We start from the raw sequence: 23,656 nt of genomic DNA on the forward strand, positions 1-23,656 counted from the left end.
AAATTGCCTCATAAAACATCCCCCCCTCCACCCACCCCAGCATCCCAATCATGCCAGCAGCCAAGCAATCCCACCCAACTTCCCAACCTCCCTCCCTCCCCCCCCCAACTTAAGCAACCTCAACAGCTGAAACGTCAGCAAGTCAAAGGGGATCTCCTAGTAGGGGTAAAACATAGAGCACGCACAGCCACCTCTCAGACCCCAGCCTCGCTCCTGTGCCGCCCTCGGTGGAGACTAGGGCCAAGAGAGTGGTCCTTGGTTTACGTTACCACAGGGGTGTAGAGTCTGTGCAGGGCCATCGTCCACTTGGTCCCTCGCGTCTGTGTGCCAACTGGTGGAAAGACCTTAAACCAGCGTAGTCGATGTGCGCAGTATAGTGCGTGTAATCAGTTAGTCTTCGTGTGGCGCCGGGGATAAGTCGGCGTCGTCATGGTCCTCCGCAGCGTCGCGGTCGCCTCTGCGCGCTCTCCGGAGTGTCTTGATGAAGTCTTCTACTTTCTGCGGATTGGTGAAGAACCGTTGCTTGCCCTGGTGGCTGACTCGCAGTTTCGCAGGGTATAGTAGTGCATAGTCGATCTGAGCCTCTCGCAACTTTTTTTTCACTGGTAGGAATTTGCGCCGCTCCTCCTGAACCATTGGCGTAAAGTCTGGGTAGATGGAGAAAGTGACACCATTATATTGCAGCGGCCCTTGAGACCGGGCCGCCCGGAGTGCAGTGTCCCGATCACGGTAGTTCAGCAGCCGGGCAATTATGGGACGGGTGGTAGGCCAGGTTTGGGCATAGGACCCAAGGAGCGGTGCGCCCTTTCGACAATAAACTGAGGTGAGAAGGCATCCTCACCAATGGAGCCCTTGAGCAATTTCTCGATATACAGTTCCATTCTGCCCGTATCTGTGGATTCCGGAACGTTGGTGACCAGTATGTTGTTCCGGCGGCTGCGGGCTTCCAAATCTTCATTTTTTGCCGCTATGACCCTGAGGATGTTGTCCATCCTGGACAATTGAGTGGTATGTGATGTGGCGATATCCGAGGTGTCAGAGATACGCTGCTCCACAGCCGTAATGCGCACTTCATGACGGTCGACCTTGTGTACTAATGCGTCTAGCCGGGCAGTGACACCATCGACTTTCTCGACAACAGTGGCGAAGCCCTGCCTCATCTCCTGTATCAGGCTAGTCAGGTCGGCGTCCTTAGCAGAAGAGGCGGTAGCCTTTGGGGACGACGTGCTAGGATCTGGATCTAGCTGCGTAGATTTTGCGCCCTTCCTCGCGGCATCGAAGCTGAGTTTGGTCTGGCGGTTCTCAGGTCGCACCATGGTGGCGATGAGGTTCAGCGCCTTAGAACCTCAGGACGCAGCAGCCTTACAGGCCGTCACTCAGGGTCTTTACCGCCAGGGAGCAGGGCAACAGCAAGTGCCCGACAGAAGAACACTCCAGTCGCCCAGCAAGGGTCTCTGCGGAGGCTATGCAAGGTCTAGGTGAGGCAGGGCAAGCACCGTGTGGTCCGTTGGCAGGGTGGGCGGTCGTGCCCAATTGGCGGTGGCGCCAGAGCCCAACTCCTCGTCTCAGCTGTGCACACCAACGGCTCGACAGGCCCAGTTGCGGGGGGTGCAGGATTGGTCGAGCCTCAGTGGGGGATCACAACCCAGATGCGGTATTCAACCTGGGGGTGCAGCTTCAGGCCCCCCGCACTCAGCACAGATCAGCCAAAGGAAGGATCAATGCAGAACAGCCCTAGGATGATTGGAGGGGGGGGGGGCTCAGACTTCGCAGCAGTCAGGGCCCGGCGATGTGGCAACCTGCAATGGCGTCCTGATGGCCGGGGCAGCGTGAGTGTCCAGGGCCGACCAAGGCCCGATGCGGCAGCTCCGGCAGTGTCAAGGGCTCAGGCCCGATATTCTGCCCCCCCGCGGGCAATACACAAAGCAGGTCCGCCCCCCGAGGGCTTCTGACAGGAACAGGCTCTGTTAGGGGTTGGGGGACGCCGCGTCCACCCCCAGGCAGTCTCCAAATCGGGAGCACAGCGGCCGCCCGCTGTGCAATCAGCTGGGACAGTAGCAGCAGTGGGGGGGGGGGGGGCGGGGGGGGGGTCCCCGCGCCAGTGGGCAGGTCGCCTCTTACCTCCGCCGGTAGTCCACCGGTAAAAGTCTGGCCAAGAGTCCTCCAGCCGCGCCGCAGATCGGCCTAGTCACTCGTGGTCATCCCCGGCCCAGCGTAGCCTGCTGTAGCCGGCCGCGCGCACACCTCTGCTCCGAGGCACCAACCGGGAAATCTTCAAAAGGGCACAGCTCCGGCTCCAAGCCCCGCAGCGCCTCCAAACTCGGGTCGAGTGTGGGGATAGGTGTCCTGCAGCAGTGCAGCGGGTAATTAATGGACTGTGACCCCTGTGGTAGAGGATTAGTGCAGGATTAGTATCCAAGGAGCGGGAGCTGCGAGCATAGGCAGCCATTCCGCTTGCGCGCCCTCTAGCGCCCCCAGGTTATATTTTGATTTTGACTTCTACCCCACTGACCAGTGGATGTAGGTGGGAAGTTTTGTACTGTTGACTTTCCAATGCAAAACTCAATAAAACAGAGTTAAACCTTAAAATATTATGGACCAAAATATCGAGAAGGTAAGTGCAAGTAGGTAAATATAGATTTGCTATTCTTAATTCCACATCTACATACCTTGCAGATAAATATATCATCAGGGTACATATATGTGGAGTTAAGTACAGTAAAACTTTGCTTACCCATAGAAAATTACACTCACAATATGTTTGTCCTCAATATTCTTGACACAATATTTGTCCACACAATATTGGTAACCCAAAATTTTGTTCAAATGCCTCTTTTATAGGTCGTCTTCTGTGTTGTCGACCTTTACCTGTCCTTAAATCATTGCCTTTGCCTTACATCCAAAAATCGGATAGAGGACCTTTAACTACTGGTATAGGCCTTGCCACAGTTCTATAAAGCTGTAATAATGATACTGTGAGACTCCAGTTGGACTTCAGAGGAAAATAATGTTTTAAATTCATATTGCGTCTTTAATAACATAACTTAAAATAGTGATATAAATAAATAATTATTGAATTGTTAATGAATACCAGCACTTGTGAATGAGGTGTTGAAAAAACATATTGTAGTAATTGCAATGACGAAAAATCAAGACAAAGGCCATTATTACCATTGTAGCCCTGATCAGCTGTAATACAATTTATTTGGGGTGATTGATAAGTCTACTCCTGCAAGCAAGGAAGGGCTATTCCTATGCTTTTGTATGAGGGCAGATTCTTAGCACTGGATGGTCTACCCAGGTTGTTTGACTTATAGAATGAATAGGAAAATACGACTTTGTCTCTTCCTCATTCTGAGATGATTCAACGCTCTAGAGCTGATTGAAGGGTCTGCTCATTATTCCGCTTAGCAAAAAAAAGCCTTAAATGTTTTGTTAACATGCAAGAATATAAATGTAACAAACTTTCAAAGATATACGTGACGGAGATTGTAAATGGAAATGCGAAGAAATGTCCGGCACGATGAAGATACAGATTTATGAATGGATTCCACTTTTTATAGGGATAACTAAACTGTTGTAAAAAGATTATAATAAAGATAGTTCTCATGGAGAGCCTTAATAGTGATACAGTATATATTGAATTCTAAAATATCAGTTATTCTATCAAAATTATAAATGGAAATTTCTCAGTTCTCTTCTGAACATAGTTATGATAGATGCTTTACTGCGGATGATAGGTATTAATATTGTCTAAAGGCTAGCAATGGAAAATGTATTGGCTTTGTAAATTGTGAATTTTCCCGGACCCATGTGGAATTTTATTTTGGTGTATTTGTAAAATATCATCATAAATATTTAAGACGTTTTATTTTTAAAATATGGTTCTCATCACATTCACCTGTAATGTTGTTGGCAACTGGAATGAAATTTCAAGATGTGATGTTAGTCCAAGGTAATTTTATATGTTCATTGAATCAGTTACTTTTTTAAAATTATATTCTGTTTGTTTATCTCTATGTATTTTAAGACCTTCGTTCAAAAGAATGACAAATAAAATTAAAATAAATATAATAATGATATCATTATCAAAGTGATAAATCTTCAGGCGTCATTCTGCATAATCTTCCAGTCATTTGGTCATTTTACGTGTCAATCCCACATATCCCTTAAATCAGGCCCTGTCATAGATAAGACTTTACTCCACCATCTTGGAGTAAGGGCGAAATTACAGATTTTCGAGAAGCATTCCTCAGTGGAATGTGGCACACTTACCGACGACATGCCATGCCTGTGACATTTTTCCAGTACAGTTCTGTATTAACATTTCATGTCGTAAACAGTACAGTCACAGCTAGCGAGCAAAGTCAGTACAAGCAAAGCTAATCAAGAGATCTATTACAGAAATATTTCTGCTTGTACAGTTGCCCACCATTCTAGTTCACCGTTCGGGCCTACAGTACATTCTGTGAACCTTACACCCCGATTATAAGCAAACAACAATTCTTATAACAATACACCCCTCCCCACCACCGTACAACAGCCTAAAGCACCTTAGACATAAAACTGTATTCCTTATCGGCCAGATTGCCATCCAACCGTACACTCAACAATGCAAACATTTCACAAGTAAGAACAAATTACTGTGTAACGACTCACCACAGATGCTCAAGGAGGTTGTTCATCTGACTTAGTGGCCAACACCAACAGGATCAGGTCCGGGTGGTCAGATCTACAATCCTACCTCTCTCTTGATCTGAGCCCTGCGTGCCCCCACCTCCGCAGTACACCATTTCTCCATGTCCTCAAGCCATTTTCCAATTTTTTGAGGGACCCTGACTTTCCAATCCATTGAGATGTTCCTCTTGACCATGACCATGCTCAGATCTATAGATTTACACACGTTTGGTGCCTATGCTTCCCACCAGACATCTCCAGCTTGGGATCCAGCTATTTCTCCATAACTTCCTGCAAGTGATAGGCCTGGTTTAAAAAAGTAATCTTGGTAAACTTAAGCTATGGATTTCTAGAGAGGCACTTAGAATAAGCTATTATCCGTTCCCAGTATCTGCCTTTAAGCTTTATGTTAAGTTTTCCCTTCCATAATTTCTTCTGCCAAAACACCTGTTCTATCACAATGTACATCAGCACAATGGCCTGTCTAGCTGCACCACCAGTCAGGATTCTTATCACGCTCAGATCTAGTGGGCTCCCGGTCTTCTCCCCAAGTCAGTCATGCTGGCAGTTTTGTTATGTGCCATGAATAGGCCAGGGGACAAACTCAAATACTCCTGGATGGACTCAAATGTTAGGAACTTGCTCCCTGATCACTCTTCAATACCCAGGAGCCCAGCCTCCCTCCAGGATCTCCTATCATAAATAACTAAAGAGCAACTTCCGTGAAGACACCAGGCATGCAGCTCCAGTGCACATTGGGTGTGACTGCCAAGATTTTTCAAATAGAGTTGGCAACAGTATTTAGCTGTCTGTAATGCCCGTGGCACTACTCCAGTAAGTGGTTCTCTTCCAGTCAAAACATTTTCAATTGAACCTCTCTATATGGTCTCCTTTATCCTGTTTCAAATCAAATTAATTTTATGGGTCAGGTCAACTGCGCTGCTATATAATATGTCTCAAAGTTTTGGGTGCCAAACCACCCTTATCAATCGGACGCATCGATTTCTCCATTTTCAGCCGCCATCTGGAAGTGCCTCAGATTAGTCCTGATAACAGTTCATTGCGGTTATGAAAGAATTTACTCAGCGGTTATTAGGAGAGTCGAGAAATTATATCAAAGCCTTGGTACGATTAGTATTTTGGCTACTGACACTCTGCAAAAATAGGGAGGGGCAATTTAGTCCAGAAGTGTATCAGCTGTCTAAATGAGATCGCAATTTTCCCTGTATTTCCAGCCATACAGTTTGCTTCACAATGGTAAATGTGAACACAAAAGTATTTAGTCTGGAGCCACTTCAGTGGGGGACCTGGCTCTGGGGGATCAATTGGCTCCACTGCAGGTGACAGTGGGAACAGGTATGATTTACTCCAGTTGGTTTTTAAGCCAGAGTACATGCTAAATCTGTCCAATTCCTGTATTATATTGGGATGGCTGTCTATAGTGTCCTTGAAGTATATTAGAATATTATCAACATACAACAAAATCATGTGTTTTACTCTCAATTTCATTACCTCATTCCGGTGCCTTGTGGCATATCAAACTAGCTAGTGGTTCCAGCACCAGGGCAAACAACAAAAGGGAGAGAGGGCACCCCAATGGTCCACGTGTCGGACTACACCTTTTCAGTACGCACTCTAGCAATAAGGTGAGCATTCAATAGTTTTATCGTTTTTTAATTCCCTCCTCCAAGCCCATCCCATGCAGCACTGCACATTCAGGAAATCCCATGACAATGTATGTAAAGAGTTTTCGAGGCGTCAGCTAACCATCTGTGATTTTTTGGGGGCCGTGTCCAGAACATGAAACGGGCACCTCAAGTTAGAATGCATGTTACTGCCAGGAATAAAATATTTCCGTAACAAGACCTTGCCACATAATCCATATGAACCAGAATGTTTAACAACTATACAAAAACAATGGTTTCCATAGGTATAATTCATAAACTATTTACAATAATCATTGACATCACTGCATGTAATTAAATGCCAGCTTCTTTACTGCAACATAATATCGACACATTTTATTTTATTTAAGGATAAGCCTTTATCCAAGAGTATTCCTCAACACCCATTGACCAGTCATTATCCAATACAAGTGCCTGAAATGTGTCCCTAGGGCAAAAATATGGAAAACCCAGAGCCAAGAAGAGACAAAAAATGACACTGATTGAATATTTATGTTTTTATATCAAACAACTGTATGTAGTTCTTGAATGAATGGAAATACTTCCATCTTCCTCGGGGACCACTACAATAATCACTTTATGCTACATCTATGACCTTAAGAACAAACTGAACATTACTATTCAATATTTCTTACCATTTATGTATGTGACTGCAGATATATTTGAACATCGTTTAAATCTCATATTTTTCAAATGCGTCTTTGATCTTAAGTTCTTTGATATGCTTCAGACTAAAACTGAAAAGCACAATGCTTGTGCATGTAGGCTGGGTGTTCATTGTGAATGGGTCGCTGACTATTTTTCCCCATTTGTTGTGTATCTTAGCCAGGTGGAATGAAAGCAGGAACATTTGATCCTTATCCGTTGCACTCTGATGATCCCTACCGGCCTTTACTTGGGATGGCGGACACTGCTTCAAAAGGCGGTGGACTCTTCCATCCACCATCAGGGCCAAAATCCAGACCAGTTCAGAGCGTCCTAGCAGCACATGTTGTAAAGTAAGAGACTCGTTTTTCCAAACGCTTTTAACGACCAACTTGTTCTCAGATGTGGCTTTCATTTTCATTACTTATTCTCAAATTTCAATCAATATATCAAGTTATTGCAAGCAATTAAATGTCAAAATATGCATTTTCTATGAAATGGCAGTTATCAGAGAGGCATATTTACTTTCTTGTAAGGATTTATTTTAGTAGTTTAGTAAAAGTGTATTCAGTATTTGTTCCAAAGCACCGACTCATCAGCTTGTAGTAAAATATTTATTTAGTTACAGCCCTAGTTCTCCAGTCTAGAAAGATGTGTCCCACACATTGCCAATATGGGAGTAAAGATTGATACACTGCTGAGAACCAAACGCGATGACCTAACGATGGTGTAGACTAGCAGATATTGCCAACGTAAAGTCATGAACTAAAATCTCACGTTTAAGGACACGTTTCTCATGAGAATAAATCCCTTTACAAGTCGAACCAACCAGTGGTCTTCAGTTAGGATCGTCATAAACAAATGATGTTATAGACCTATGATTTGACACTAAAATGAAAAAGACAATCATTGCCACCTGAGTTGTATCATATAGATAACCCCACAGAAATCCCTTTGACCCTTTATCTTCTTCATACTACTCTAAGTCATGCATGTAGTGTTATCTATATAGCTCAAACGTAGCTGGGGAGCAGTAGAGAATGATTTGACAGGATTCTTGCATTGGCTGAATTATTGAGATCTTAGATTTACACAACTAAGCAACTAACCTTCTTAGTTCTGATAGTGTTCACAGAAAACTAGACTTTGCAAAACTAATGAACTGTAACTCTTTATTACCTCCTTCAATTTTCACCCCAGGCCCCAGTGCGAGAATCTTCCCTTTCTCTTAATATCTCACGTATGGAAGGTTACATCTCATGTCTCAGAGCCCATATTGGTCAGAGTGGCAGTAAAGTTGGTCATCAGCTTGATTGTTAGTTTTCCGAACTAGGAGCTACTTTTGTTTTTTATTATACATAGTCTTATTTTGCAGCTATTCGAGCCTGTGTATGCCGTCTCATGATGGACATTCCGATAGCTACACCATGCTGCCTGTGTGTGTGTGTGTTTTCTGGTTGCATGGTGTGTTGAGTGAAAGACGTAATTCTTTGCTATGACTGGCATTTGCACAAATCACACCACATGGAAATTGTCCTGCCACTGACAGTGTATCCCATTGGGTAGTTCATCATGTCGCGCAAACCAATCTGCATGAATAAATCCTTCAAGTTAATGCTTTAAAAACAAATCTTGGTGGTGGTACATGGTTTTACTCGCATTCAGTCTGCTATGTTTTTTAAGAATCACACTTATCTGTTCTTCTAGTCAACTTTATTCGATTTTTATTTAAAAGTGATAAAGGTATGCATACAATAGTTGGGAATATAGCATTAAAAACTACAACATTCTCCATCAGGTACAAAATGCATTGAATATGTATAAAAACAGTCATCTCCTAAAATCAATTATAAAAACCCCAGAAGAAGGTACGACAAGATAGGTGCTTACAAATAAACACAAAAAATACATAAAACAAAACAGAGATCTTATGTAAGAACCATGTCATATAAACACATATGGTGGTTGTTGATAAATGTTGCAAGAATAGATGGCATGAAGGTTGTTGCTGAATCGATGAGGAACAGCCAACTGAAGCTGAACTTGGACAAGACGGAGGTCCTCATCCTCGGATCCAACCCTTTGGCCTGGGACGACTCCTGGTGGCCGACCGCACTGGGAACCTCTCCAACACCCACCGACCACGCACGCAACCTAGGGGTCATCCTTGACTCCACCCTCTACATGAATAAACAGGTCAACGCCGTCTCCTCCTCCTGCTTCAACACTCTCCACATGCTCTGTAGGATCTACAAGTGGGTCCCACTGAAACGAGAAGAACCGTCACCCAGGCCCTTGTCAGCAGTAGGTTGGACTATGGAAACGCCCTCTATGCAGGAGCCTCGGCCAAACTCATGAGACGGCTCCAACGCATCCAGAACGCCTCTGCATGCCTGATCCTCGACAACCCTTGCCGCAGCCACATCACACCCCACCTGAGAGACCTGCACTGGCTCCCGGTCAACAAGAGGATAACCTTCAAGCTCCTCACCCACGCACACAAGGCACTCCACAACACCGGACCAACGTACCTCAACAGACGACTCAGCTTCTACACCCACACCCGCCAGCTCCGCCGACCTCGCCCTCGCTACAGTCCCCCGCTTCCGAAGAGCGACCTCAGATGGCAGATCGTTCTCCCACCTCGCCGCAAAGACCTGGAACACACTCCCCATCCACCTACGGCAGACCCAAGACCTGCTGACCTTCAGAAAACTCCTCAAGACCTGGCTTTTCGAGCAGTAGCAGGATTCCCCACCCCAGCGCCTTGAGACCCTCATGGGTGAGTAGTGCGCTTTACAAATGATATGGTTGATTGATTGATTGATTGATTGATTGAATGATTGATGCGGGGTCTCATCTGTCTAAAGTTCATAGGCAATAGGAGTGGCCTTATACATTTGTAACATAGAGCATTAAATCTCAGGCACATAAAAACAATGTGCAACATATCGCATACTGAAACACTGTCATACACACACAGGGGGTTAGACTTTTAAAAACAAATTCCATTTCTGCACACAGCTGGTAAAACATGCCCAATCTAAAGTAGGTCAACAACTGACAGAAGTGACTAGATATCACCAATTTGAGATAGAGTTCCGTCCCACTCACTGATTTCACCCAAATGTACTGATGTGTAGAACTCTTGGTAGAGGCAGAAGCTTTGCGACCAACTGCTACCCTCATAGAGAAACCCTGCTTCAGCCAAACAATCTCTTCTTTGACAATGCTACCTAGGCTATAAAAGAGCTCTATTCTACCCAGCTCTTTCAGATTGAACATGATGTAGTGCAGCCATGGAATGTGATGCATGTTGTCCAGGCCCATGCAATTATGAATAATTACCTTATTTAGTTTTAGTTCAGCCTTTAACCATATAGTAAGCCAAAGCAAAAGGCGGCAAAAGAGGTCTGAAGTATAACCCAAGCCTGGCTCTTCCTGGACACTCTCAAAGGGGATGCTCGGTGGGACTCCCAGGAGACCTCTCATTAACATATTTTCCACTAACTGTATCTGTTTGGTGGGAGCATATCCCCAGACATCACTACCAAAACTTGCTACAGGAACACATTTAGCTTTAAAAACCTCTAATATTATCTCGATTGGCTTTTGACCCAAACGCAGTGTAAAATCCCTTGTGATATAAGTAAGCCATGTTCTTCTTGAACAGTCCGCTGCAGCATGAATCCAGTAAAATGCCATGGTAGGTAAAATTGTCCAACCTACTTATATGTTACCCATTTATCACAAATGTTTTTGTTTTGGAATTCTTAGGGCCCACCACCATAAACTGAGATATTGTAAAATTAGTTGACAAATCAAGGCTATCCATAAAACCATTGAAAATATATAAAAGCCGCTGGAGGACTCTTGCCATGCGTGCAACCAGTACGGCATCATCGGCGTACAAAAGGGTGGGTAAAAACCTGTCGCCCACTTTTGGGATCTCCAGCCCATATTCAGAAAAGACCTGCTCGAGACGAGTGATATACAAGATAAAAAGAAGAGGAGCCAAATTACATTCTTGGTTGACTCATCTCTTCAAATTATAATGCTGGGTTCATTCCCCTTTGGCCCCACACCTTTTCGAAGCCGTTAAGCCATTGTGTAGATCCTTCAGGATTGCAACCAGTGCAGGCCCAGAGCTTTGTTCAATTTACCCTGCCAAACACTGAGCTGAGGTCCATGAAGGCCAAGTGCACAGAGCCCCCCTGTGCGTTCATATATTTATTTATTTGAATTTATAATGCGCAACAGCTACCCGCTGTGGGTTTCCCGGCGCAAGGGATAGACTTAAGTAGAAAGAAAGACACAACAACAGTACCATAGACCAATTAGAGCGGCAGATAGATCTATTGAAAGAGTAGAGTTTTTAATTTTTTCCGAAAACAAAATAAATCGGTCTCTGATTTCAAGGCAATAGGTAGCGCGTTCCAGTATTCGGCGCCTAGGTGGGAGAAGGCCCGACCCCCCATCTTTACAAGTTTGAACCTTGGAAAAACGAAGTCGCAGTTGGCGGAAGATCTTAGTGTGCGACTAGGCTTGTAAGGTTGAACAAGACTCTGCAAGTATTTTGGGGCTGAACCCTGCTTAATTTTAAAAAGATAACACAGGGCTTTAAATTTAATGCGGCTAGAGACCTTGAGCCAGTGTAGATCGCAAAGAGCCTGTGAGGCCGATGATCTCCTCGGGATGTTACAGAGAAGTCGGGCCGACGAATTTTGTACAACCTGGAGTTTGTTAATGGTAGCAGCGTCGGCACCGAGATAGAGAACATTACCATAGTCCAGGCGAGAAGTTACTAACGCCCGGACAACGGTTCTCCTGGTGGCATGGGGCGGCATCCATAGAATTTTCTGGAGCCATCTAAAGGTGGCAAAACAGATGGCGGCCACCTTAGTGGCCTGCTGCCTCATAGAGAGTTTGTCGTCTGTAAGAAATCCGAGGTTGCGAACCACAGAGGTTGGCTGGGGGAGGGGTCCCATGTCACTGGGCCAGTGTTGCGGGCCCCAAAAATCTTTATGCTTCCCCAGAATGACGATCTCGGTCTTATCACCGTTTAACTTGAGGAGATGCCTCTGCATCCACTCAGCTACAGGGGACAATCCGGTCTTCAAGATCGATACACTGTTGCACTCGTTACTGGAAAGGGAGAAAACAATTTGGGTGTCATCGGCGTATGAAAATATAGTCAGCCCAGCGTCCTCCACGATGGTAGCCAGGGGTCTGACGTAGATGGTAAATAATAAGGGGCTGAGTATGGACCCCTGCGGAACGCCATACGCCGATGGACATGTGGCAGATGCGGCTTTCGTAGAGAAAACCTGGAAAGTGCGCTCGCTTAAAAAGGAGGCAATCCAGGCTAACGCAGGACCATCTACTCCCAGGGACCAGAGAGAGTTCAAAAGGATGGAATGGGACACGGTATCGAATGCCGTGCTCAAATCCAAAAGGATGAGTGCAGATGTTTCCCCGCGGTCGATACCGTGACGCAAACTCTCCGTATATATTTAGGTATGACGAGATGTAAGTTAAGATTTTGCTCCACTGTGCCCCGCCCTGGTCTGAACTCATACTGAATGTATGACAAAATGTTATTGTTTGCCCAGAGGGAGTCGTTCCAGGATCACCTGTCCTATAATTAAGGTCTCTTTATTCACTTGGGAAATTGGTCTGAAACAGGCGGGATCTGATCTATCCCATTTTTTAAATATAGGCACTATCACAGAGTGGCATTATCCAGCAGATAATGAGCTTTGAATATCTGCCTTTATAAGCAAAGTCAGGATAGGAGCCCAAAGATCCATTAGAAACTTGAACAGGTCACAAGGGACGCCATCCGGACCAGGAGTCTTCCCTGTAGGTAGGTACAGACTGGTATCCTTCACTCCCCACGTATTGTAATCCTCGCATCCACCTGCCCAACCAAGGTAAAATGATTACTGCCTTCAAAATTATACCAGATTAAAAAATGATCAGTCCAGAACTGTGCTGAGACTGTAGATATCTGGGTTGGGACCTGTTCTGAGTTCTGAACTAAACAGAGGATGATTAACTACCCTCCAAAAGGCAGGGCTGTCCCGCAACATACTTGCCATCTGTAGGTTCTCTCACATTTTCCTTTTTAAATGATTCTTTCTGACCCTCAATGCCATGCGGTATACAGCCCTAGCCTATATACCCCTCGCCTCTATCACAAGGTTTATTTTTAAGAGCCACCAACATCTCTTCATCGGCTGCAGAAAACAGGTTATCAGACCACCGACAAAGAGGTGGCGGAGAAGCAGCCCCAGTTTTAGTTAGGGCAGTCTTGATATGCCCAAACAATTAATCAAACACTGCCAGGATACAGACATTGGAGGCATCATCATCCAAGGAAATCTGGAATTCTGATTTGCAAGTAGATGGCGGATTGGAATTAAATGTATTTGGGATAATCTTGGCCCATTCAGTCTTAGGCCTTAGTCTTTGGGAATAACAGGTTCTTTATGCAAATGACTAGTACCTACTGACTTCAAGCCCCACTTAAATGTGGCCAGATGGAGATTGTGATCACTATATATATCCTATTCTACACTAAAATGTATCAGTGAAGTAAATAGGCCAGCAGAGGCCAAAAAATATCAATAATCGAGCCAGACCCCGTACCTCTAAAGGTAGCTATTCTCTATTCTAGGTTTGCATCTTTCCGTTTGAGCAGGTTCACCAGATTATAGTCTAAAATCAAATTACTTAGCAGGTCAAACGTATCTATTGGTTTGGGAGGGGAGTGGATGTGGATATGGATAAAGTTATTTTTCATTGAACAAGTGTGCTTGATGTTGTTCAAGTGGGCATCACAATTATTGTACGGTTTGCTTATATGACTGCGACGTCACTTTCCATAGTAGCGCTGGTTGTTTGGGATGACTGTCAAAACACAGTGTGCGCAGATTTAATCTTCTATGTGTGAACAATTTCTGTGCATGTAAAGATTGTGACAGAAAGGGATATTATATCTGAGGGACCGTTGAGGGAATTGTAATAAACAGTTGTGGTCTGTTGGTTTTCTGTGAACCCATGGTTGTAAGGTCTAGTTGTCTATGAAAACCACAAGTCCAAGAAAGGTTAGTTCACTGTCAGTGATTTGTTCTGCAAGTCATAGATCGGACTCATTCAGCAACAACAAGAATCGTGTCAAATCATCCACATTGCAATGGCATATTATGAAACATGCCTTTGAAAGTTATGTGTATCAAAGTCATGTTTCTTTCAAATTAGAATTGCCTCGAATTGAAATGGAGTGACGCTGTTGTCCCTTTAAATAGACAGCACAAGTATGCCATGCTGTTAAAGTTAGTGATTAAACACACTTTTCCCCCCAAAAGACCACGATGATCCGGGATGCGATTAGTGTCACCTGCTAGCTGTGAAGCTCCTCCGGCACCAGAAAGAGTTACCAAATGTCACAGAAATGTACTAAGACAAGAAAAATTTACAGGAGGTTATGTTAAATCCCAATGCCTATAATTATTGCCTCTGGAAGGATTACCAAGTTTCGGTTCGGGTGAAAATTGAGTAACAATTATCAATGTCTCAGAACAGAGAACATACTCATTGTATGTGGTGTGGAGGGGACAACATTAAACACTCAATACTCCATCAAGGGAAGGAAGGAATCCCTGTCAGGGCTGGAAAGTGGAGGAAACACTGCAGAACTGGGACTTCGGTGTCAGGCCGGGGAGGAGTCACACAAATGCATTACTGTGTTACATTTATGCATTCAAGAAAGTACATTTGCTACATATTGAATACGATTATTTTAATGTCGGTGGCATCTCCTGGTAAACTGGTAGTATTTCTAGGAGTGGTGCTGAAATTATTTGTCAATAAAAAGAAAATATGAAATGTACTGAAGTATAGGTGTAAGCTAATGTGACAGAATTTCCAATTTGTTGTGCTTTTGGCCCCTTTATACCCTCAACTGCAAACTGATCTAGAGAAAGATGTGAATAGATAAATATTCACATGACTTAGGATATTTCTTCAGGTCTTACATTTCACACAATGGAAGGGCTCTGCTTGCATAACTCGAGATATTTTAAGCATTTTAGGAGGTTTCAGTAGCTGATTTTCATCACTCCTATTGGCTATTGGACACAGTGACTGCTGGCCAAGCCAAGCAAGTATAAATCCGTCCCGATGTTCTACATCTCACTGTCAAGAATGAATGAAGGAGCATTTCTGTGATCGCAATATGGATAACAAATTGAAATCTAATGTAGCTACTCTTCAATCATTTTGTTATATATGGCAATTTATATAGAGAGTGGTGAAGTTGACACAAGTCAGTAACTCATGCACTGTAAAGCTGCACAAAGCCCCTCCATATCTGTGGGAGGGCCACACAAGGTAGTGGTGGATATACTGTTGCACTTCAAAAAAACATTATCAGACACTGGTATATTGTGATCAGTTGAACATAGTCATACTCATCTTCAAACGTATAGTAGGTGCCACTCAGGGTAAGATACCCCACTATCTAGAATATCAGTAACACAAGGCACCAAGTGACTTGTACAATGGGCTGTTTTCAATGTTCTACATGACAAGGACTGGATTTCTAAGCACATCATAAAATCATTTCTCGTGAATGTTTTGATACTTGATGTAGTGCCAATGATTATATTTTTTGATATTTATCAGCAAATAAATCATTTCAATGAATGATCAATTTTTGCTTTCTCAGATGATTCCTGTAGCAGGAGGAATCTCCCCCATCAAACACATAAAACATACAGTAAAATCAGGGCAAGTAGCAACGTGCAATCAGTTCGGTTCCAGGAAAGTCAGGAGAGCTATAGGCACAGTTAGCTACATTTCATTACAGTCCAGTACATTGTAGTAGGAAGTTAGCCTTTCAGTTTTTTTCCCTTATCTGCCACATGGCCATTAAATACTTGGCAACTGCAAAAACTATATGGTGCATGCTACTTGTCTTCAGGATTCTATATGATTGTAAATAGTTTCTAATGCCCAAATTCCTGCACAGTGACACTAGCCAGTATATCCTCGGTCTGTTGTAGGCAGGGCAAAAAAACAACACATGTAGTTCGTCCTCCTCATTCTCACTGCACCCAGGACAGTTTTTATCGTCCAACATTGTCCATTTACTAGTAAGGGCTTTAAGGGGCAGCGTTCCAAACCTCCATTGAATGAAAAGTTTCCTTGTAAGGATAGGAAATATGATGTCCATAAAACCTTCAAAGTAAAGAGAATTTTTGGTGGCCAAAAATTGTTCAGTTAGGGTGCCGACTTTTGATGAGCACACGAGCGAGATTAGACTTTTATCCTTAAAAATCTTAGTAACCATCTTGCGTGACACCCCTTGGCAACCTCTTTCGGGATCGTCCCACAACTCAGGCAGTCCCAGGCGATAGAATTCTCGCTTAAAATATGCCACCCATGGGATTCTGTCAGAGTGGTTTAAGTCCAGGATGTTCTTGAGATCTTGCCTGTAGTGGGAGAGTTCATCCGTGGTCCATAACCTGTGCCAAAACCTCAATTCTTTTATGGCCAATTCGTTCCTTATTGAGGGGAGCCCCAGATCTAACCTCAGAGGTAACAAGGGTGTGCCTTGGGGAAGCGTCTAAGGAAGTTGTTTTCCACCTTGATGAGTTCTGTCCCAGCTTTGTGGCCCCATAGCTCACCACCGTAGGACGAGGCTGCTCTGGCTTGGGTTTTGTACATCTCCAAGGCTGGACTAACAGGTTTGAAGGTTGATGAATTCGAGACCTTCAGAATTGCTCCCACCATTTGGGATAGCTTTAAACGGGATCTTGCTATCTGTGGACCCCAAGATAAGTTTTCCTGTAAAGTTACCCCCAAATACTGGAACGTTCTAACCCTTTCCAGCCTTTCGGATCCCAGGGTTGGGTTTGGCCTAGTTGTTGAGGAGGGATTGAATACCATGAATTTGGTTTTTTCTGCGTTGATCTCCAGGCCAAGTGCCTTGCAGAAATCCCCAAACCCATCCAGTATCCGTTGGATCCCTATCGGGGATTTGGAGAGCAGGAGGGTATCATCGGTATCATCGGCAAACATAATTGCCGGGACCCTCCTACGTGCCAACCTAGGAGCATCGTTGTCCCTAACATTATCAAGATGGAATATGACATTGTTAACAAGGAGGCAAAACAGGGTCGGTGCAAGGACGCACCCCTGTCTTACCCCCCTGTGAACTAGAAAGCGAGAAGACAGCGCACCATCCCTCCCACACCTAACCTGAGCAAAATTGCCAACGTGAAGCCTGATTATTGCCTGTAGCAAATGTGGAAGAACGCCTAGCTCCTTAACCCTTTCGATGCTCATGACGAGCTCAGCTCGTCATGATGCACGGTTGAGCTGTGCTGATGACGAGCTGAGCTCGTCATGAACAATGGGAAAGCAAAGGATCCAGCACCGGGGGGGAAAACACCTAGCAGCCAAGGTGTTAAGAACCTCCCATAATTTCCTGCGGGGTACCAAGTCGAATGCGGACTTCAGGTCCACAAACACCATGTACAGACTCCCCCCCTCGATCACCACTGTTTTCCAGTAAAGCAGAACGAGGCGGAAAATCTGATCCATGGTGGACGTGTTTTTTCTGAGGCCCGCCTGGAGGGGACTAAGAATCGCATTGTCCTCCATCCAGTCAAGGAGATGGTCCAGGAGAAGGCGGGCAAAGAGTTTTTGGGGAACGTCTATGAGGCTGATCGGCCTGTAGTTGGCTGGAAGCAGAGGAGAGCCCTTGTTAAAAATCGGAACTATCTCTGCCCCCGCCTAGTGCAGGGGATCTCCATCCCTCCCAAAATGGAACTAAATATAACTTGAAAATAAGGGCCCCAGATTTCTGGATGGTATTTAAACAAGTCTCCTGGGAGTTTGTCGAGGCCAGGTGCCTTCCCCAGGGCCAATCTCTCCATGGCATTTACCACCTCACCCAGTGTAAATTCTAATTTGTCTGCGAACTCATGGGTGGTGCCAAGTGTTACCTCGCTGGCAAAAACGGGAGTATCTTGATACAATTTGCTAAAATGAGATTCCCAGACTGAGGCAGCAATATTCGGCTCCATAGCTGATTTCAGCTCGCCTGTACCCGTATGAACGAGAGACCAGAATTTCCTTGAATCCCTGGTTTCTAGTGCCAGGGATAGGTCCTGCCATCTATCCCAATCCCAATCTGACTTTGCCTGGGCGATGGCTTCCCTATATTTACGTCTCAACTCAAGTACCTTGTCCTTATTGGCACCAGACTTTATCATAAAAATCAGCTCGGTTTTAATCTTTTTACATGTAGAATTGTACGAAGCTGAAGTTAATGTCCTCTTCTTCCTAGTCCCCACCTCAGGGTAAAAGACCTCCCCTAAACTTCCCACTAGATCTGCATGGAATTGGGCTAATTTCTCATTAAAATCGGTGGTTCTGGGTTTGCTGATTAGTTCATCCATTTCAACTAGCTTTGGGAGTGCCAGGACATGAATTATAGTGATACACTCTGGTGAGGTAACCAGTTTCCCCCATCTTACCCTGCGTCTATTATTAGATAGAACTAAGTTTCCTGTGTCCTCACTTGGGTCTGTAAGTGGCGTCCCTACTTCTGGCACAGGGTGTACCATATCTAAGCAAAGGGCATTATGGTCACTATCTAATCTTGCAATTACCCTGAAATCCAAAACCTTGGACCACATGCCTGTATCTACAAAAATGTAGTCCAAGCGAGACTCGTGGTCCTTTCTATTAAAGGTACACAATGAGGGGGTGTCAGATGGAGTGCGCCCGTTACAGGCCCTCAGGGCATAATTCAAAGTTAGGGACGTAATCTGCAACGCTAGAGGGGACCATGATTTCGGGTTGGGGAATTGGCAAGGGGGAATCCCCCAGTAGTCATCCTCAGCAGTTAGAGCACCCTCCTTCAAGCCTTCCAATGGTTCAAAATGGCAGATGAAATCACCGTCCACCAGTATTTTACAATCGACGGGTAATTGCCCCAAAAATAAAGATAGATCATCCAAGGTGGGTGATTCCGACGACACACTAACTGGGCGCGAATACACATTGACAATCGCCAGATTGAGGGCGTTTGGCCATTTAATAAGAACATATTGAATGTCCTCCGAGGAAGTTGGTATTTCCTCCGCACTGGAGCCAATGTGACTCGCCACCCAGACAGCAAGTCCACCGAAAGGCCTGCCTTTACCACTTCACCTGGCATGGATATAGAAGGTAGCATAGCCCGCCCCGGGATAAATTTCCCTAGCCCAAGTCTCCTGGAAGAGACAGATGTCCTTACTATCTACTAGAGTACCCCAGTCGTTGGAATCTAATTTATTGGCGATGCCTGCAACATTCCATGAAAGGACCTTCACAATTCCCGAGCCTGACTTAGGTGCCATTTACCTCACTTTCTCACCAACTTTATCTGTAGATGGTGATAAAGGCCTATCCCGTAATGCTGCTTGCCCCTCAAAGACCCCCAAGTCAGTTGTAATTTGAGATGTTGAATTACAATTAAATGATCCTAGGGGCGAGTTGGCGGGGTGGCCCAGGGTACTAATGGTAGGTAAGCTCTCCGATGTTAATACAATAGGGCTACAGTTAATATTAGCAGTGGCAACTGTCCCTGATTCCAGCAGAGCGATATGGGGGACCACCCCTTCACTGTCCCCAGTACATGCACCTATCGGGAGTCAATCAACCTGGTCAAGGCAACTATATCTATTAACATGAACATAATTGCTGTATGCTGATATGTCATGACGAGGGGGCCTATACCTTGACCCATCGATAGCAAATCCCACCCTAGTCCAGCCATTGTTAGCCCCAAGGTCAAATTATCTCCACATGGGTAGAAAAACAAGAGCGGGACCAGGTCTATAGATGTGTTCCCTGTACTCCCGAACCAGTTACATATATGAGGGATAATCTGGGAATTCTTAAAGCTTACAAGGATACAATCTCCCCCCTTTTTCTTAACAGTATACCCTACCCATGGGACCCTCCTAACCATCCGTACTTCTCCTCTCAGGATTGGATGAACATTCAACCAATTATTAACTTTATTGCGTAAGGAATCGAAAGATTCCACCGCATTGCCAGAAAGCTCGGGTACCCCGGTCAGGATTACAGTATAGGCTGCTGCCTCCGGGGGCAGATTAACTACTTTTGGCCGGTTTGAGCTATTACTAGTCCGGGAAGGGCAGTCGGCCGTTACATTGGGCAGTTTTTCCTGACTCGTTGCAGTGGTCGAAGTAGGCAATTTTGACTTTCTAGCAAGAGACACCGGGGGGGTTTGCCTTGGGAGAGGTAATGGGTCGGGTTGAGGTGGGGTGACTGTGGGAACATTCGCTGTGAGAGAGGAAGTGGGCTGAATTAAATTCACAGCAGTAGGAGCACTAGGTGGGAGTGGAATCCCACTATTTATCCCATTTACTCCGTTAGTGCTAGGTCGCAGCCCTTGGTGGACGGCCTTACCCCCGCTTAAATTTTCTATGGCTAAGAGTCTGGCATTGATACAGTCAAGCTTAACCAGCAGGGGCTCGAGCAAATGTTTAGGAATGTCAGTGAAAGAGTGAATAATATGGTCCGAGCTATTAGATAATCCCTCTCCGAAGATGAACGGGCCAGGGGGCGGGGGGTGTGGGTGTGGGCAGGGTGTAAAGGGCTCACGGGAGGAGATACTTCTGTGGCGTCAGTAGTGTTACCAATAGTGTTTAAGGTCTTTTCCTTTTCTGAACTGCACCCTCCCTGAGGCCCCTAAGATGTGGTGCAGTAGAAACATCCCCCTCTACTCGAGTTGGAACTGAATGGGATGTTAAAGGAGGCGTCGACTCTTGAATAATCAGTAGTGAGTCTCGATCTCTTTGTGAGTGAGATGGTGTCCTCAGCTGCTGCAGCACTGACTCTATTGTTTGGTCGATGCTATCCAGAAGGGATAGATGTGTAACATCCAGCAGTTCGGGGGATCTGATGGTCATGGATGAGCCCAGAGGAACCAGCTCTGAACTTTCAAGCCCTTCTACTAACTGTTTTTCTGGGGCTGTAGGGCCATGGTTAACCACAGTATTTGCCTTAACAAAGAAACTATCAAGGGTACCAGTAACCAGGGCGGCCGCTTTGCTCCTTGTCTCCCTTGATGCCATGTTGTTCAGCACCTGCTGCAAGGAGCCTAGACCAGGTAATGGAATCAATCAGCTGGAGGACAACTTAGGGGTGTGGCCCGGTCCGGTCTCACCCGGGCTCTAACGGGCTACAACGGGCCCGCCCTTGGCCCGGGCTTCGCCCGGCGCACGCCCGCACGCGTCCCGGGGTAGCGTTAGGGGCGTCACTTAAATAATGACGTGGGGGAGGAGGAGCGGGAAGAGACACCAGGTGCGCCTAGTTGGTGCCGCGCAATGCCCTCTGGCTCTCGCAGTCCCGCACTCCCCCGCAGCGTCAGCTCCGAAGCTCCAGGGATTATTAAATGCCCTCCAGGTCCGGTAAGAGGTCAGCACAAGAGTACTTCCATGCACCCGTAGGGATTAGCAGCAGTTCTACGACTACGAGCGGCTCCCGCGGAGCGGGGGCCCCGAGTCGTATTAAGGAGGCAGGAGGGTGTGGAGGAGGGGTGGGAAAAGACACCAGGTGCGCCTAGTTGGTGCCGCGCAATGCCCTCTGGCTCTCGCAGTCCTGCACTCCCCCGCAGCGTCAGCTCCGAAGTTCCAAGGATTATGAAATGCCCTCCAGGTCCGGTAAGAGGTCAGCACAAGAGTACTTCCATGCACCCGTAGGGATTAGCAGCAGTTCTACGACTACGAGCGGCTCCCGCGGAGCGGGGGCCGCGAGTCGTATTAAGGAGGCAGGAGGGTGTGGAGGAGGGGCGGGAAGAGACACCAGGTGCGCCTAGTTGGTGCCGCGCAATGCCCTCTAGCTCTCGCAGTCCCGCACTCCCCCACAGCATCAGCTCCGAAGTTCCAAGGATTATGAAATGCCCTCCAGGTCCGGTAAGAGGTCAGCACAAGAGTACTTCCATGCACCCATAGGGATTAGCAGCAGTTCTACGACTACGAGCGGCTCCTGCGGAGCGGGGGCCGCGAGTCGTATTAAGGAGGCAGGAGGGTGTGGAGGAGGGGCGGGAAGAGACACCAGGTGGTTATTGTGGATTAAGAGTTCATTTCTGATCTTTATCTGACAGCTGCAATGTGGGGAGGTTCTATGGTATCGGCGTTGGCCGAAAAATGACTACTCCATTTTAGCGTTTTTCACTGGTTTCCTATTTTGCTAGCAGCCAATTGTTCAAATAAAAGAGTAACCAGAACAGATTACAGGATTTAGGGATATGCTACCGCTAAAGGTCATTCTGGGTTCAGAGGACAACAAAGTATAAAAAGGTTTGCATAAAACAATATTTGATGTTGCAGTTTGTAGTAGTAATAATAAACACTGTCACCTGTAATTTGTTATTTGACAGTGGGCTATTGGATGATTGCCCTTCTTCGTGCCCTCATCCTGAGTCATAACCTCTTTGCAGTGTCCTTCTCAAAAGTCACTTGTGTTTGAGTTTTGTCTCGGATACCTGATTCAGCTCCAAGAGGGCAGACATGAATTGTATATCAAGTGTAAAACTAAACTCGCCTCTAAAAATGTGCTTCTGTACATTTATTTCAGATCTATGACCCCAATGAATTACAAGACCGTGCACCTATCATCTTACTAATTTCTGTGAGCCGGAAAAGGATACTTGCGTCTAAAGACTTTCTTCGAATTGAACGTTGGAATGAAAATAAACTGTTTATAAAGAACAACCCCACAACATTGAAACAATTTCTCTGATCGATGTTAGCTTTTGTAAATAAATGTTTTCGGTACCCTGTATTTTACTGTAAAGTTTGATTCCACTTATGAGCAGTTTCTCTGAATTTGAATGATATAAAGCTAAATCACAGATTCTTTCATCTGCCCACCTCATGCCCTCATGAATCTGAACCCCCTGTACTGGTCTAAGAAGATACTTTACTCTTTTGTAGGGCACTTTTGTACCATACACACTGTAATGAATAAGACAGTGCTCGGAATTAAACGTGCTTATACAGACAAAGACATGCACTTCACTTCCACTTTCCATCATTTAAACAGTAAATGCATATAAACTTCAGTTATAGAAATACCTTTAAGCTAATCATCTCATTAACACTTTTCCAATCCTCTGTCCACAATGTAAAATAGTGCTGTAAGCCTCTGAATGCATATGATTTACTGCGATAGTCACTGCATTGTAAGTATCTGTAATATTCATCTTACATTTGTGTCTCTCTCCCGTCCTGTAACGTATACTCTATGTTGAGTATTAATTTGTAAATCTACTAGATCAATTAGTTGTAGTAATTGGTATATCGCAAACACAGTTCTCCATATTATGTGTAACACACTAAAATGCATCCATATTGTCTCAGCTTACGGTGACAAATACGTCATGTTAAATTATCCGGATTGCTTTCTACACACTCATTTCAATCTTGCTGGACAGACAGATGTGTTTATGATTGTTTACTTTACCTTTAGTTAAGCATTTTACTCTCCATCACAAGACAAGGTAAGTAGGCAAACTGGAACGTGAAAAGTGATAGGACTCGGATAGTCAGCACATTTCT

At 45.2% G+C, this 23,656-nt stretch overlaps 1 protein-coding gene across 3 annotated transcripts in view; it reads left to right on the forward strand.

Moving 5' to 3' along the window:
* CFAP96 (cilia and flagella associated protein 96) overlaps nt 1-22,880 on the forward strand; it is a 203,747-nt gene extending 180,867 nt beyond the window's left edge. For all 3 annotated transcript variants that reach the window (XM_086962508.1, XM_086962507.1, XM_086962509.1), the window contains exons 7-8: nt 7,188-7,360; nt 22,674-22,880. In XM_086962508.1, coding sequence (XP_086818634.1) covers nt 7,188-7,360; nt 22,674-22,722 — 222 coding nt within the window. In that variant the 3' untranslated portion in view covers nt 22,723-22,880. The remainder of the gene's footprint in view (nt 1-7,187; nt 7,361-22,673) is intronic.
* The last annotated feature ends 776 nt before the right edge of the window (nt 22,881-23,656 follow it).

This window comes from Lissotriton vulgaris, chromosome 3_1, assembly GCF_964263255.1.
Source record: "Lissotriton vulgaris chromosome 3_1, aLisVul1.2, whole genome shotgun sequence".
Classification (NCBI taxonomy): Eukaryota; Metazoa; Chordata; class Amphibia; order Caudata; family Salamandridae; genus Lissotriton; species Lissotriton vulgaris.